The sequence below is a fragment of the Leptopilina boulardi genome, unplaced genomic scaffold, assembly GCF_019393585.1.
Source record: "Leptopilina boulardi isolate dan_hultmark-lab unplaced genomic scaffold, ZJU_Lbou_2.1 LbouV2_399, whole genome shotgun sequence".
In the NCBI taxonomy this organism is placed as follows: domain Eukaryota; kingdom Metazoa; phylum Arthropoda; class Insecta; order Hymenoptera; family Figitidae; genus Leptopilina; species Leptopilina boulardi.
Genome location: NW_026137972.1, coordinates 1,170,001 through 1,188,610, shown reverse-complemented (window position 1 = coordinate 1,188,610; position 18,610 = coordinate 1,170,001). Strand labels below are relative to the sequence as shown.

At 30.4% G+C, this 18,610-nt stretch overlaps 1 protein-coding gene across 2 annotated transcripts in view; it reads left to right on the top strand.

Moving 5' to 3' along the window:
• The first annotated feature begins 2,498 nt into the window (after positions 1 to 2,498).
• Positions 2,499 to 18,610, top strand: part of LOC127289008 (cuticlin-4) — a 97,193-nt gene continuing 81,081 nt past the window's right edge. Inside the window, exons 1-2 of one of the 2 annotated variants that reach the window (XM_051316747.1) lie at positions 2,499 to 3,694; positions 11,644 to 11,681. In XM_051316747.1, the coding sequence (XP_051172704.1) occupies positions 3,634 to 3,694; positions 11,644 to 11,681 (99 nt within the window). In that variant the 5' untranslated portion in view covers positions 2,499 to 3,633. Of the gene's footprint in view, positions 3,695 to 9,796; positions 10,533 to 11,643; positions 11,682 to 18,610 lie in introns of those variants that run through there. The other variant, XM_051316749.1, reaches the window with a different exon arrangement.

Genomic DNA, 18,610 nt, shown 5'->3' with positions numbered 1-18,610 from the left:
CTTAAAGGCCAACGCACAATAGGTTCGCGAACGAGATGCATGAGATAGAAAAGGATACGAATATATCTCTGTCTTTTTCTAACTCATGTTTCACGTTCGCGAACGTCTCTCGCGAAGCTATTCTACTTAGGCCTTGAGATTAAAGGCGCTTGTACACCTCACAAATTCTAAGTATACTCGGAATTTGTCAAAAGTTATACTAATTTTGATCTTGCTCATAAAGAATTTCCAAAAGATTTGAAAATTTCGAAATTCTCTATGAGCAAAGCCAATCAAAGTTAGTGAAATTTCTGACAAATTCCGAATATACTCAGAAATTGTGAGGTGTACAAGCGCCTTTACGATTGGCGATTCAAACAGCTACACTAGCGCCACAGTTGAACTAATTTAGGCGTGACTCGCTCTAAAGCAGTCTCTGTTTTGACAGTTTATTTCAAATTATTTAATTATTCTGATATTTTTATTGCGTTTGTAAAATTATTTTTAAGCGTTAAATAAAAAAAAATAATTTAAAACACATGGAGTGCTACAGAGCGAGTCACGCCTAAGTTAGTTCAACTGTGGCGCTAGTGTAGCTGTTTGAATCGCCAATTAGAGGTTTCATTAAGGCCTAAGCACAACTGATGCGGGGACGCAAGTCGGATAAGGGATATGTAAGTTCCCGCAACCGTCTTTAATTGTGCGTTAAAAAACGATTGCGCGAAACATTGGCGGAACCGTTTTTTCAACGCACAATTGAAGACGGTTGCGGGAACTTACATATCCCGTATCCAACTTGCGCACCCGACTTAGTTGTGCTTAGGCCATTATCTGCGTTGGCCCAATGGTGTTAATGCATCCCAATGGGGATTACCCCATTAAGTTATGTATCAGAAAAATAAAATTTCAATTCCTTTTTCATGACAGCCGAAATTAAAACAATCAAATAACCTCGATTAATATTTATGAGTAAATATTTTATTATAATTATTTCGAGGGGCACTAAAAAAGTTGTGAAAAAAAATCTAATTTCATAATAAATTTCGTCGTTCAAAATACTTATTTTATTTAATATTTTTTAAGATTTAAGCCTTTTTATAGTCATCGAAAAAGCAGAGGTCTCACAATTCTCGCCAAGTACACTGCGAAAGAAAAAAATTATTTGATTCAAATAATTCAAATTATTTGAAATATATTTACTTGTTTTAAATATTTTTTTATTTGCGGATCCAAAAAACATTTATATGATTCAAATAACTTGCTAATAATAATTATTATAATAAATAATAATAATAATTCATGAATTATTTGATTCATACTTATTTGAAACAAAATAAATTGTATTTGATTCAAGTAAATAATTAATTGATTCTGATGATAAATGAATTTATTTAACACAAATAGTAAATTATTTAAAAACAATTCATTTATTTATTTCACCCAAATATTTAAATTTTTGATACAGATAAAAATTAATTGACACAATAAATTTATTTTATTAATTCAAGTAAACTAAATTATTTAATACAAAATAACGCAGTATTTAATGCTAATAAATTATTTTATGGAATCAAATAAATAGTTTATTTTTATGTGAAAATTATGGTAAATAAATATTTCTAAAACCTTTTTATTTTTGTTGAAAAATATTAATTTTTATTTATATAATCCTTTTTTCCTACAAAAACATGAAATTTTTCTGCATTAATTAAATCAATGCATAAAAAATTGAAATGAAATGAGTTCAATAATTACTGATTTAAGTTAAATTTCGATTTATTTTAAACAAAAAATTGTTTATTTTGATGCGCAAATAAATTTGAGTACTTAGATCGAATAATGTACTATTTGCCACAATTAAAGAGGTTTTAGTTTCAATTAAAACAATTACTCATCTTGAATAATTGAATATTATTTGGTTCAAGAAATTTTTTAGTTATTTCAAAAAAATATTTTATTCATGCAAATAAATATTTATTTGGATTTAAAAACCATGCAGTAATGAGGGAAATAATTTTCATAATTAATTTAAAGCAATATTTATTAGCTTGAATTATTCTTAATTTAAGTAATCTGCATTTGGATAAAAATTACAGCGGTTTTATGAATTGAAATACTATAATAATATGTGGCGTAAAATAATAACATTTACGTAAATTGAGGGTCGTCCACATATTATATTACACTTTTTTTATACCCTTTTTCCACCCCTCCCCCTCTTTTATGTAATTTTATTATAAATATGTATTAAAAAAAAATAAATCAAAATATTTAGCATAATACAAATTAGAATCATCAAAATATATATAAATATTTATTCGGAAAAATTAATGGAACAAAAGATGAATGAAAGTGATTAGAAACTGATAGGAATCAACATTTATTTTGACGTGTCGTCCCCATAATGTGATTCTTAAATCCACAGGTGTCTTTTACTCGTTCCTGTCATGTCTCTCTCAACGCAATATACTCTTTCTCCCTCTGTTTCCTTTACAGGTAAACTCTCAAACCGTTGAGTCTCTCCTTGTGCTGTGTCAGTCTCGAGCTTCGCGCCGCCTCGAATGGACTCGATGACCGAGTCTACTCGATTTTTAATTTCGATATTCGCCAGTGTAAAAGTGTAGTGTAGTGCCAATTTCAAAACAAAAAAAAATATCGCCATTTCAATTTAAATTTCCCGCCAAAAAAAAAAAATTTATTTCCAAAGTATTTTGCAAAAACAAATAATTTCCCTCTCAAAAATTAATTCCCATTTTTGCTGAAAATTTTGCAAAACAGAAAGAAAAATTATTTCTGTTATTTGGTTTTTTTTAATAATTTTTTTCACAAAAAATTTTACAATATTTTTTGGGGAAAAATCAAAGAAAAAAAAATTGCGAATTTTGATAAAAATTCATTCAAGATTGAGAAATTTAAAAAACCACAAATTTACAGCATAGAAAATGATTGGATTCTTCAAAAAGGGACTTTGATGTACCGAGAAGAAGTTCAAGGTCGCGCAATGTTTCGCGACTTCCGACACAGTACTGGCGACGGAAATCGCATGCAAAAATTAAAAACCATCATCGATGAGAGACGAGGAGATTTTTCTCAATAACCAAGGAAAAAAATTTAAATAACGGATTTTCTAAAGACAAAAAATAAGGGGAATTCCCGAAAAATCATGTGATTAGAAAACAAAGAGAGTGAGAAAGAGAGAGAGAGAGAGAATCAAAATTTCAAAATCCAAAAAGAAAATTCCCCCCCAAAAAAAACAAGTAAACAAAAAGGAGGGAAGATTATCTCGATTCACAGAATCATTCTCGGAGTATGTAATTTCATATATAATAGAGTTACGTGTATGAGGGTGCAAGAGGAAAAAAAAAAGAAAAGTGCAGAATCTACTTTAATAAAGCGCGAAAATAACGCCATCCCTTCGATTCGAGTTGAAATGTAATCAGAAATTGCTTATAAGATAGAAAATCATAGTTATTGAGAAGTCCGTCGAAAGGTTGAATCCATAAACTCCCATCGACCACGTGGAGTTGCAGATGCGTGACGAGTACTTGCAGTTTTCATATATATATATATATATTTATCTATTGTGTGTCTTCCTTATTTTTTAAATAGTGCAATTTTTTCCCCCCAAATCTTGTTGACAGTGTTCTTCTTCCCATGGAGTGGATAAATTTAAATTTTGTGTTTTCCAACGGAAAAAATAGTCGAAAATCCACAGGTGAGTTCTAATTAACAAAATCTTATAAATTGTTGTTTAAATTATTAAATGTATTTTATAAGATAAAATTTTTATATTACATTGTATTTGGTTCGTTTCCATTGTCCCCACTCGCCAAAATCCCTATTCGTCATCCCTATTTCTCGTCAACTACCGCACCCTGCTCTAGTAAAAATTTAGTAACTTTATGGAGCATTTACACCTTTGGTCAAAAAAAAATTTTATTTCGCATTTTCCGAAATACACAAATCTGATTGGTTATTCAAAATCTTACTGATAATGGACAATTAATCAGATTTTTGCATTTCGGAAAATTAAAGTAAAAAAATTTTTTTTACCAAAGATGTAAGTGCTCCATTATAGTAACTTTTAATTTTAACAATAAAGTCACTAAATTTTCACTAGAGCAGGGTGCGGTAGTTGACGAGAATTATGACAAATGGCGAATGGGGACAATAGAATTCAACCATTTCTGTATACTTAATGGACATTTTTCACAGGGTGAGGAAACTCGAAAATTGCACAGAGGGATAGGTATATTGGCAAATTATAAAGTAGAACGTTCTAAATGTTACATTTCATATACGCAACAATTGGGACGTTTTACTTTATAATTTGGCAATATAGCTATCCCTGAATACAATTTTCGAGTTTCCTCACCCTGTGGCTTCTGTATGTCAGTGTATAAGGCCTAAGCAGAATGAAATCTCTAATCGTAAATCTTAAGCTTTTACATGAGAGAGAAAAGGATAGAAATATCTTTTGTCCTTTTCTCTCTCATTTAAAAGCTTAAGATTTGTGATTAGATGGTTTCATTCTCCGTTGGTCCAATGTCCTTGTTTTTCCGTACGAAAAAAAACGACACTGCATACACAGTAAAAAGAAAGTCTTATTTTAAGACAGAAAAGGTGTCTTATTTTAAGGGGCAACATTTTTTAGACAGCTCTTGCTGAATTTATTTAATTTAAATAAAATTTATTTGGCTCAAGTAAATATTTATTTGATAATAGTCAAATAATCGAGTATTTGAATCAAATAAATTTTTTTTTCAGTGAACTGATACACCCAATAGTATACATGAATATGGTTATTTTTCAATAAAATTTTACGTCACTGCAAAAATAGAAAAAAAAATTTATATGAAAATTTATTTATAAATTACTATTTAATTGAACTTTGGAGGGCAACGAACGCTAGCTGGCGCGCGCGATCAATTATTATTATTATTATTTTGTAGCGCCGACAAATTAGAACCAAACGTTTTGAATTACTGTGAATCGCGTCGAGAAAATGTATTATTCAGTGTATGATTATTATTACAGGAAATTTGTGCTCGTAGTTTGCTTCCAAAAGGTTAATTTATAGCACATACACAACAATTTCATGTATATACCTACATAAGACATTAATAAATATGTATTGGTGTTTATATACATATAACGCCCAGGCAAAACAAAGTCAACTCGCCAAGAAATTTGTATCTATATATATATACATGTATAACATGTGAAGTTCTTAAACGAGTCAAGAAGACAAGATTCATGAGCGCATTTTCGTTTTTTTTTCTTTCTTTCTTTTCATTAATTCCCGTTGCTTTTTTATTAACCATTTTTCTCGAAACTTTAGAGTCGAAGCGGTTCTGCAAAATCAATTAAAATTTCATTATTGCCGTGATTCAAAAGTGCACTTGAAGCACGAGAAAATTGAAGAGAGTCGCTTCAAATATAATCTGGAGTTTAATTAAAAAAAAAATAAAAATAAAACGAAAACCTCTAGTTTGCTATTATGTTTATTTTTTCATAATAGGTATTGTTTGAAATTGAATAGTTATAATATTCTTCACTAATGATATTCGTTTTCCTTTCTTGTATTTTTTTTTTGTTTCCTATCTGTATTTTTATTTTTCATTTTCTCCATTTTTTTTTACTATATATCATATAATGAATTTTTCATCTCTTTTCTTCATTGTGAATTTCTTTCATTTCTTTGCTCTTCTCTCCATTTTTCAAATTCCGTTATTACTTATAGTAACCTTTACTTTTTTACCTTCAACTTTTTTAAAATTTCATAATTTCAGTATTTTTACTCTTATTTTTATATACACACTGTTGTTTCTTCTTTAGCAAATATTTATTCTTTTTTCTCTTTTTAAAATGTTTTCCCTTTTTTCGATTTTATGATTTCTCACATTCTTCGTTCATATCGTTTGTTTTGGACTCAATTTTCTTTTTATTTACAGTTTTTATTCATCTCTCTTACTTTTTTTCTAAGTTCCTGTATATAATGACTCTTCCTTTTTTTCTACTTTGTTTTTCCTTTTCACTCGATCCTATTTCTTCGCTTTTTTCTATTCTTTATCTTGTTTTCTATCTTTCTTCACTGGAAAATTACGAAAACTCAATTATTGTAGATATAAAAAAATTGAATAATTTCAAATGAAAATACCATAAAATAGACTACAATGAATAATAAACATTGATTTCCTTTACGATCCTCTTCACTGTAGGAAAATATTATTGCGAGGGAAGATGTATATCTGAAAATTTAGTAATGAAGATATTCTTGAAAGTTATGTATACATTATCATCTTGTTGAGACACTCCTCGGCATTTGGATCCTTGAAATGAATATATATTTGGTCAGATTATTAATCCCACGTAGAATTTTTCTCGACCCCTCCCTCATCCACCTTCTTTAAGTGCCTTCTGGATGCAGCTACCGATTATATTATATTGTAAACGTCATTGGAGGGAGGTGGACCTTGGGCCCATTTTCATTGCATAATCCTCACGCTATTAAACTCACTATTAAATCGACATTAACCATCCGGCCTGTGTTCCCTATGCGATGCTCCATGACATGCCGCCGCCTTGTCGTTAATTCTCTACTCCTACGCCTATATAACCGCACAAAGCCTACGCCCTGGTTCGCCGCACAAGTCCATCTCTCTCTCTCTCTCTCTTTTCATTTGACAATAATCATCCAGTCATTCTTCAAAAACCCAACTCACATCATATGAGATTCCCTTATACATACATATTATACCCTCTCGAATATAATATCTTCAAACACTCAAGACAACCTCCACACTTAACATGTATATACACATGTCTTCGTATTTTTATTAAAATGTTTCTAATTAGCATCATTTTCTAAGGATCAACATATATATAGACTAAAAGTGCATTGGTCCAATATAGGTTCAAAGTAGACTTAATGTAGGATTTAGTTTATGTATATAGGATTTCAATTTAGGTCCAATATAGGATCAAAGTGACCGGGGAAATTGCAGAAAACCTTAAACTTGAATCACATTGGAACTGGGACCAAATGTTCATTGAAAACCTTAAAAGACAATTTATGTTTTATGCATGTTCAAAGTAGGTTTAATGTAGGTTTACAATAGTTTCTAAGTAGGTTCAAAGTAGGCTTAACTTAGGCTCAATTTGGTTTCTAAGAAGGATCAATGCTGCACGAAAGGTTCAACTTAGACTCAAAGTAGGTTCAGTGTAGGACCAAAGTAGGTCCAACTTAGGCTCAATGTAGGTCCAGTTTAGGATTAAAGTAGGTTCCATTTAGACTCTATTTATAAACTCAACTTAGTTTTAATGTAGGTTCAATGTAGGATCAAGTAAGTTCAAAATAGGCTCAATGTAGCATCAAAGTAGGTTCAATTCAGGCTATATGCAGACTCAACGTAGTTTCAGTGTAGGATGTTCAAAGCAAGTTAAACTTAGGTTCAAAGTAGAAATAAGTTTCTAAGTAAGATAAATGTAGGTTCAAAGTAGGTTTAACTTAATCTCAATGTAGTTTCTTAGTAGAATTAAAGTAGGTTCAAAGCAGATTTAACTTATGTTAGGCTTAATGTAGGACCAGTGTAGGATCAAAGTAGGTTCAATTCAGACTATATGTAGACTCAACGTAGTTTCAATGTAGGATCAAAGAATGTCCAAAATAGGTTAAATTTAGATTCAAAGCAAAAAGTAGTTTAGTAGGATTAAAGTAGGTTTAATTTAGGTTGAATGTAGTTTCGAAGTAGAATTAAAGTAGGTCCAAAGCAGATTTAACTTAGGCTTAATGTAGGTGCAATGTAGGATTTATGTAGGTTCAAGGTAGGTTTAATGTAGAATTTAAGTAGGTTCAAGGTAGGTTTAATGTAGGATTTAAGTAGCTTCAAGGTAGGTTTAATGTAGGTTTTAAGTAGGTTCAATTATCGCTCTATATAAACTCAACTTAGTTTTAATGTAAGACCAATGTAGGATCAAAGTAAAATCAAAATAGGCTTAATGTAGGATCAAAGTAAGTTCAATTAAGGCTATATTATAGACTTAACGTAATTTCAATATAGAATCAAAGTAGGTTAATTTTAGGTTCAAAGTATATGTAACTTAGGCTCAAAGTAGATCCAATGTAGGATTAAAGTTGGTTCAAGGGAGTTTTAATGTAGGATTTAAGTAGGTTCAAGGTAGGTTTAATGTAGAATTTAAGTAGGTATTTAAATTTTTATTAACCTTCAGGAAATATTCACTTGTTTTTTTTATAATATTATTATTTTTAATGTTCTGTAAATATTTATATAATTAGAATATTATTTTTTTTTATATATATACATAGCATTTGGGAAAGGTCAAAACTTTCGCTTTTTTAAAAAATTCTTATGAATATTAATCGATATATGTGGAATTTATAATGTGATTTAAACGAGGAACTGAATTCGGAGATTGGCTAAAATTAAACCACCTTTCGATTTCACGTATATATATATGTTTATATACATATGCTTGTGAAAGTTAATGCAGAGCAAAACGAGTTTGTGACAAACATTTGCGTGTGATTTAATAAGAAACACGATTTTGCGCGCCAGTATGATATTGAAATTTATTTTCGATGCCATTTATTGCATATATATCTTATTAAAATTTAATAAAATTATACTCGTTTGTCTGGTCAAAAATTAAATAAACTTTATTTATTAAAAAGTAACTAAAATTTTAATTTAATTTTTACAATTAATTATTTAATTAATAATTAGTTAATAATTAATTTAATTAACTAAATTGAATTTTGCAATTGAATTATAATTTACTATTGATATAAACAATTTTAGAAATAAAGTAAAAATAAAATTTTAATAAGTGTTAAGTAATTATTTGTATAAAGTAATTATTAGTTTAATATTATTTTATAGTATTAGTGTGATAAGTTATAACGAAATGAAAATATTATTTTATAATTTGAATTTTAGTTTTGTAGTTATATAGTTTTGTTTCACTTCATTTTCTCAAGGCATTAGAAAATAGTTATTCATTTGAAACTTAATATTTACACGTTTAAGTGAGCACTGTTTAATATTGACCTTGAATTCTTATTACGAACACTTTCTGGTTGGGTTGACTTTCGGTCCCCCTGGCTCAAAAACCTCACCACACCACGAAACACCTGCTTCCGGTGTCGAAAATTGTTATCTATAGGTACACTAAATTATATATTCGCGTGCGAATGCTCTTTTTTTTAGAAAAAAACATTTAATTATTTCTCAACTTTCATTTATTGTCGATTTTGCTTGTTTGATATTTTAATTTCAATTTCCACTTATTTTAAATTTGAATTTAATTTTTAACTATATAATTTAAATTAGTAACTCCCTTTTTGCTTTTGAATTAAATTTTTCTAATTCGATTGTAAAAAATTTTTAATTAGTTAAATTTTACGAAAAAATGAGTTAAAATTTTTACGAATACATTTAGAGAGTATAGAAAATATATTACAGAATTAATTTCACCAATTTTGTACGGAATGTCAATTATTATTATTATTATTTAAACAAATAAGCGAATTCGTTTAATTTTGAAAATACTCCGCCATATTGGATCCGCCATTTTGAATTTTGTAAAACATTCGCAATACCTAAAATAGTAATTTTCATAATTTTTTTTTTTTTAAATTGTTTAAACGCATTTTTACGAGGAGAGAAAGGGTTAAGGATCTGGAAAGTAGACAGCCGTCCCTGGCCAATCCCGGTCATTTCCTTTTGCTCCTTTCTCGTGCCTAGAAGGCAGAACCTCGTGAGATGTCGGTCCCGGTGCAGTTGGTCTCGGATCATGCGCCTTAAACTGCTCATAAAATCGCGGCGTCGCGTTCCTTAAAAGAAAAATAGTTTCAAAAAAAAAAACTAAAAGGAAATGCCGGTAATACGTCGCGGCGATCTCGTTCCGGTCCAGAGATTAACACACCGTCAACTGTCTCATAAAAAAAAGTGAACGTGAATTTCGATCCTCTTCCTCTTATGTGTTGGCAATCGCTTTCACAATAATAGTTTTGTTTTTTTAGTTTAATTTTCTTGGGCCGGAAGTGGAGCCCAAAAATCTCATCATTCAACTTCCGGCCCCCTTATTTTCCCCCCTTTATTTTTAATTTTTCAATTTCCTTCCTTACCAACAAATCGACAATTCCCACGTTTTCTTGGAACGGTTTTGCGTCTCCGGCCGCCATCTTGGAGAACTTGTTACTTTACAATGAAAATGTTGTTGTCTGCGAGCACGAGTTCAGAAAGTGATTTGTTAATTTGAATTTATTCTAATGAACAAAAATATTCAAATTTATCATGATTTTTTAACAATTTCCGTTATTATTAACATCAAAAGTGTTTTTGCAATGACGAAAGTTGTGAAGAGAAAAAAAAAATAGGAAAACAATATATAATGTGCGGTTTGATAATAAAAATTATCATTATTGAAGTATAGTAAAGGGACAATAATAATTGAAATTTTTTTTTATAATTGAAGCAATGAAAGTTGTTTTCAGTGAAGGAATTAAAGAACTGAGATTATTGTTGAAGGTATGAGATATGGAATTTTGTTTTTCAATTTTATATTTATTTTAACAATTTTAAATACATATATTTTTTTTCAATAATTAAGAATTAATTATAATTAATTCTTAATTATAATAGTAATAATATGTAACAATTACAAAAAATAATCATTTAATTCTATTATTGCTAAAAACAGTCATATACGGGAATCCCAGCTAATTCGGAATTATTTTTCTATGACCAGCAAGCAGGGATGAGAAGCGATTCGTCGAAAATCCATTAACAGTTTTCATTGGATGTCGTTTTCAACGAAATTTTTTTTTTAATACCACGAGCCAATTAGAAACGAAGGGAAATTTTCGAAATTCAATTACCCAACCCTGTCACTCTAAAGTAGAACAGAAATGTGTAGAACTTTTGAGAAAATATTGAATAGAAATAAAATTATAATTATTTAAACTAGACCATTTATTTTATAATTACAGAAACGGTTAGAAAAACAGAAAATATAACAAAAAACATTTTTTTAATTTTCGTTCTGAGCAAACACGAAGCATGAGATAGAAAAGGATAGAGATTTATGTCTTTTTCTATCGCACGTTTCACATTTGAAATCATCTGTTATTTAACTTTGATTTCTTAATTACTATGTAAAGAATATCATAAAATCTAAAAGTATGCCACGTATTTTTGAATTAAATAAAAATAATTATATAGTATTAATGACAATAGTAATTTCAATATATTTAAGGTTCTTTTACAATAGTATTATAAGAATATCACAATAAAATAATGTGATATTAAAAGATAGACAATAAGTAGAAAGTAAAAAAATTTCAACAAATTATCTTTGAATGAAAGTCGAAATTGGAAAAGTTACCACTTCCTGATACTATTATAAACAATTTAAGAAATATATATATATATAATGAAACATCATCAGAATGGATGAGATCAAGTGAAAGGGAATATTTCGGCAGTTTCAAGTGTTGTGTATTTTTTTACACGCGAGGGAACCTTCACACTCTTGTGTTTATTATATATATATGTATATGAATGATGTATGTGCAGACTGTAAGATCTTTCCGCGGGCACTTCGACCCAGTTATTAATAAGACTTTCTCTTTTATTTTAGCCATGGACTGGCGGGGGGCCACGCTGACGATTCTCTTGGTAAGTGATTCCATTTTTCTCTCATTTCACCATTTGACACTCTCAGTTTTTATCATTTTCTTAAATTTTTACTAAAAACTGCAAAAAGAAACTTGGAGAATTCCAATTTTAGAAAAAATTTCGATTGTTGGTATTACTGCGGATTGCATGAATTACTGCGGCGCTATAACTTTGCTACGTTTATAGCCCTGGCGGATTTGTTAAACCGAATTTCGTCCAAACTCGGTTTGGTTATTCCATTGTCCCCACCTTGCCATTTGTCATAATTCTCGTCAACTACCGCACCCTGCTCTAGTAAAAATTTAGTGACTTTATTGTTAAAAGTAAAAGTTACTATAAAGTTACTAAATTTTCATTAGAGCAGGATGCAGTAGTTAATGAGAATTATGACAAATGGCGAGTGAGGATTTGTCATAATTCTCGTCAACTACCGCACCCTGCTTTAGTAAAAATTTAGTGACTTTATTGTTAAAAGTAAAAGTTACTATAAGTTTTGAGACCATTTCAGTAAACAATTATTTATCACTAAATAGTAAATTCTGATAAATTGTTAGAAACCGCAGTAATTGGACCATACCAGAACCTAAAAAAAAATCTCGGCAAAATTATTACAAAGAGAAAAGTTGAAGTTATAACCTCTCATGCGGAAAAATATACACATTTGCCATATATAGTTTGTATTATACATTTTATTAACGAGAATACTAGGAATTTTATTAAACTGTGTTAATTTGAGGGAATAATGCTTAAACATTTTGTATATTATATTCGGCTCATTTGAATGTTAAAATAGCGTAAAATGTTGATTATACGTATTTTCTCTCTTTTCATATATATATATACAATACTTGATTTTAAAATATATCGATATATAATTCAATAGGAAATATTTGCAAATTATTTTTTCGTTAATAAAACTATATTAATTTCCGGTAATGGAGCGAGTCTAATGAAGGAAATAATCATTTTATAAAGAGGGAAATAGAAAGGAAATTTAATTGTAATGAAACCAGCTGTTCTCGAGTCTCTTGCATATTGTATATAAGGTTATAAGGCACGTTCTCGAGACCACGTGATCACGTAATTTTATCTCGCATATACCTTTACTATATTAAAAGGCTCATTGTGCATCATATATTTATTTATAATGCTTATTATTATTAATAGTACCCTTTTGCTTTCTGTTATAAATGAAAATACTGATTTAAATATATTTAATAATTTCCATTTAAAGATGGAACTTTATTTTCGATGTTAATACTAGATTTTATGTTTAGGCAAAATTTATCACCGATTGCGAATTGAGACGTGTGGGTGTGTCTTTTTGAAATTGTGTTCTATTTCTTGAGATTGTGGAATGTTATTTTACACTTTCTCTCTATTTGCGAGGGCTTATAATAAAACGTGCGTGTCCTATCTGTTATTTAGGTGTAAGTTGTTTGTGTGTGATTTTAATATGAATGTTGTTTCAGGTCATGGTTATGCAAGTCTTTTGTTGACATAATACGTGGATGAATCGCACCTTCATAATAGTAAAGAGCCCATTCGAAACTGGTCGCGTGCCGTCAAACGCTGGGTCACGGTGACCGAATGTCGGCTTCTGTATACCAAAACGAGTTTTTCTTATTTCTACCTGATATATGGTTCTACGTCTATATAACCAATTAGAAAATATGATACATGGCAGTATTTCAGTAAAAAAAAGGTATTTTTATGAAGATAAATCGTAAATGAAAAATTAATAAATCCTCAACTAATATAACGACGCTACAATACCTAATTATGTCTCTAGTAATTTCCTTTACACGAAATTAATTATACTTTCGGGAAAAATTAATCCCTGATTTAATTTGGAAAGTGGAAATTGTTTTATATAATTTTGTAAATAAGAGAAGGTGATTAGGATTATTTTACTTTTTTTTTTTTTTTGCAACCGCCAGTCATAGTGACTTGTCGAATCTATATGTTTATATCACCAAGAGCACGAGTTAGCACAACTTGGTAGCCACGCCTACTTTTACTTTGTATTCTTTTAAATAATATCGCCCGGATCTGTACCACGCTCATTTCACAAACATTCAACACTCGCCAATCCCTTTGCATTCGCCTACCGCAGTAAACGGAAATATAATAATATTACTAATCTTATTGTAGCTGCTTGGAAAAATTAAAATCTAGTGCCAATTCAATTTTGTCCCATTTTTTTTAGTTATTAAAAAAAAATTGTTTTAGGACCATCAAAAACTAATAAACCCAAGGTTTTCTGTTGGTCCAAATTTTATAAATTGACACTAAAAAACTATTTAAAAAATAAACAAGAAATGATTAGATTTTTTTTGTCTCTTTTGTTGAGGAAACGTAATAACAAAACCCCGCAAATATTGAAACAAAAGTAACGGCACGCATCATCATCTCTGACCAAAAAGAGGAAACATAAAACGGTGTTTGTCGGCATATATATAGCGGCTTTCCGAGAGAGGTGTATATAAGAGGTTCCTTAAACACACAAAGTCACATTAACACTCCTTTCAAAAGACATTTATTCTCCAAAGTCAACGCACTCTTGTACTTTGTCTTGGCGCGACAGAATGGTGTACGATGACTCATTAATTCACAGAAAAGTAGGAGAAAAAAATCAAAAAAGAAATTAGAAAAAAAAAATTATGTTTATATTTCGTAACGTTCTATTTCTATTTTAATAGATTTTACCTGTTATTTCATCGTTTTATATACAAAAAAATTTTTTTTTTTACCAGTGTTATCTAAAGTCTGTTTTTAATGTATTCTTAAACCTGTTCTTTAAAGTGTCGATGGATAATCTAAATTATATGCTCGTCGATAATATAATTCTATTACAAAATGAATAAATTTTGTTTTAGATAAAAATTGTTTAAATATAACATTATATTTGGAACAAATACCTATTTGGAATAAGAATCATTGAGACCCAATTTGTCAGTGAAATTACAGATACTTTCACGATGCTTTGACATATGACGTCAGGGCGGAATAAATTTCCACTGCGCGAGGATTTTGCAATAACGATTGACCATTCCGAGAGAAAGAGACACGCGATGCAGATTCACGATAGCGTCTTTCATAAGAAACAATAAATCGCCAATCAATCTTAAACCACGAGAGATGCTAATAAAACAAAATAATGGGGATATTAACAAATCGACCAAAGTTAATATGATTGCTGAATCAAATCTTTATTTTTTCATTTACTCAAAAAAAAAAAAATTTTATACATAACGTAAGAAGAGAAGAGAAGTTGAATCAAACCATATAAGGTTTGTAGCGACGACAACGCATTTGACGTAATCCACAACATGTTTTATACTCTCGTCAGTTCACATTTGGTTTCATCGACCAATGACTCATTTTTCCCGCGACTCGATTTTCTTAAAAAGGTATAAAGAGAGTGAGAAAAAAAAACCCCGACACGATTATTGAAAGTATTGAAAGAAAAAAAAAAAGGGAAAGTGGAACACTTTTTGGGTAAGGATTTCTTGAATGAAAGGAAGATGAACTAATTCATCATCGTGTACAATTTTTTTTTTTTTTTTCTAAAACCTGCCATCTGTGCCTAATATGATAATTTGACGAGAAGAATAAATTAAGGGGGAGAGTACTCGGAGTCATCCCAGGTATGTGCAGGGTGTGCGTCAACAATGGGACAGACATCAATAAAACCGACCTAGTTAGTGAGCAGAAAAGAACGATGAGAGACGCACACACAACTTTATATCTAAAGAATTATTAATGTTTAATAGAATTACAAATGTCGCTTTGCGGTCTACTCAGTGGTCTGACCTAGTTTTGGTTAGTCCCACAGAAGGCAATAGTTACGTAACCTAATAACGATAACTGGGAGCTTAAAATATTGTTTCGAGACAATATTTCAATCCTCCTCCACAGAATCAAAACAACTGCGTTAATATTTGTCATGGTATTCTGAAAAGCTGTTGGATGAATGAAATTGAAAATCTTCGTTGAAAGTTGCATCAGTGTTGTATAATCTAGAAATTAGTTCATTTTGAACTCTGGTGTTTTCTGAGTTGTTATAGCTGGAAAAGGTAATCGAAAACATCTAAGTATTCCACAAATATAGACCGAAAGAGCTTAGTCATAAGGCTACTTATATTTAGAACGTCCTATCTCTAAATACTTATCAAACAAAATACATATCGGTAATTAATTCGAAGGATGATTTAACTGATTGTTGAATTAACGGACTACCCGATTAAATTGATTCACAGTTATAAATATTGTACATAGCTTCCCATTCTACCATATCCAAAAATCATAGAGATATTATCGACGACCTCCAGTGGAGGAATCCAATTTAAAATACAAATCGATCTCAAGGAGCTGTATTCTTATTTGTAATGCTGTGTGATGTATTCTTGGACCCCTGGGTCCCTTTCACGGGCAAGATCACTTCAGTAGGATGGCTGACTTGTTAGACCACTTTCAACGCACACACAATTATTGGAAATATATATATATATATATATATGTATATACATTTGCACTCCCACCGAGAAAGAAGGTTGCCAATTACATATAAACGACTCACGAGGTAACTTGATTCCTAAATCGGAGACGATTGAAGATAAAAGTGGGATTCATCGACGAGTAGGATGTTGTCCTTGCCTTGAGCATCTATAACTCCAACCCATAAGAATTGCATTACCGCGGCCCAGTTCTGAGAATTAGATTCTGGGACAAGAATGTTTTTTTTCAAGGGGACTTTTTTTCGAAAAATATTTCTCCCTTTCTTCACCATGGACCTTGGAACTTAAATATCCAATGATTTTTTTTTTCATAAATATAAATTCTGCTATTAGAAGTATATCCTTGATAGATTCAAAATGTTCATAAACTTCCTTTTATTGAAGATTTCTCCAACCTTCCGTTGTCGGTTTACCATAAATTACTATCTCCATGTTACAACTTCATTACTCGCATACCGAGTTACTTCGTGCAGTATCCTTCTGTATACTATTATCCATTATTACTAACCTGCGACATCTCATTTTGCCATAACTCACCATTATCACTAAAGAAGGTCAAGTGAATTAAACATAGAGATATAAGAATAGAGTGCGCAAGCCTGTACAATTTCCATGTTACGCTGCGACAGACCAATAAAAGAAGACAGTTGCAACTAGTGGGCCCTGCCTTCCTTCTTGTCTTACTAACTTTGAAACATCAGTGAAACAAGGATGGGAAAGGGGCCTACAAATCTCATCTGTCTCTTTCTGTTCAACGCATATAATCTGTCGTTTTTACGAGCCTCTTGCGCACTCTATTCTTATATCTCTATGGAATTAAATGCCAAGTTTCTTTCTCTTTATTTCATATTTCATCTGCGATAATAATCCCCAGAGATGTCAGGACTTAAAGAACAAAGCTCTTTTTTTAAAAGATTAATTGTACAATTTCTAATCAATCATACTTTTCATTATTCACATTTCCTGTGTGTGCAAAGTTTATTTACTTTGTATATATAAGTTTGCATCATCACTTTCGATTCACTAATTTTATGATATTATTTTAGAATGTGTTTTGATTTGATATAAGGCATATGGACCTTCACGGAAGTCGAATTTTGTTTTTGTTTCGATATTCGGAAACAAAACAAAAATACGATATTTAAGTGTACATATTTAACTACATTGTATTGTAAAAACAGCCTAAACAGTTCCATAGGTTCATTTCCATTGGTTGGTTTTCATTGTCCCCACTCGGCAAAATCCCCATCTTGCCATTTGTCATAATTCTCGTCAACTATCGCACCCTGCTCTAGTGAAAATTTAGTGACTTTATTGTTAAAATTAAAAGTTACCATAAAGTTACTAAATTTTTACTAGAGCATTTTTCACTGTCAACTACCGCACCCTGCTCTAGTGAAAATTTAGTGACTTTATTGTTAAAATTAAAAGTTAGTATAAAGTTACTTAATTTTCACTAGAGCAGGGTGCGGTAGTCAACAGTGAAAAATGCTCTAGTAAAAATTTTGTAACTTTATAGTAACTTTTACTTTTAACAATAACGTAACATATGGAGCATTTACACCTTTGGCAAAAAATTTTCTTCACGCTGCATTTTCCGTAATACACTTACCTGATTGGTTGTCCACAATGAATCAGATTCTGGACAACCAATCTGGTAAGTGTATTTCGGAAAATGCAAAGTGAAGAAAATTTTTTGCCGAAGGTGTAAATGCTCCATAAATTTTCCCTAGAGCAGGGTGTGGTAGTTGACGAGAATTATGACAAATGGCAAGGTGGGGACAATGGAAACCAACCGTTCGTCCAAAAGTTAGATGAGGTTAGATAGGATTAAAATTTTGTCCAATAATAATTTTCAAAAAGTATAAATATTTCATTTTTATTGTAAAAACAGCCTAAGTTACACTTTCCGGAAAATTATTGTTGGACAAAATTCCAATCCTTCCCAACTTTGCTTTGGACGAACATATTTTTGGCTCTTACTTCCCAACCCTGTTTACAAATATTATTCTGGCAATTAAAATATTGTGTGACAGAAAATTATTAATTGCATTTCTTATAAAAAAAACTACAAAATTTAGAATTTATAAAAAAATTGCGTCTGTTGGTATTACTGCGGATTTGTATTAATTAAGTTTCGTCCCAACTCGGACTAAACTGTACCGAGTTTGGACGAAATTCAGTCCAACCAATCCGCCAGGGGCTATAAACGTAGCAAAGTTTTAGCGCCGCAGTAACTCATGCAAATCCGCAGTAATACCAACAATCGGAATTTTTTCTAAATTTTCTTAGTTCCTTTTTGCAGTTTTTAGTGAAATTTAAGAATTTATAGGTTATGTTTGTAACAGACGTAAAATATGTCGAAAACACAAGACGTAATTTACCATTGGTAATATATACATGTAGAAA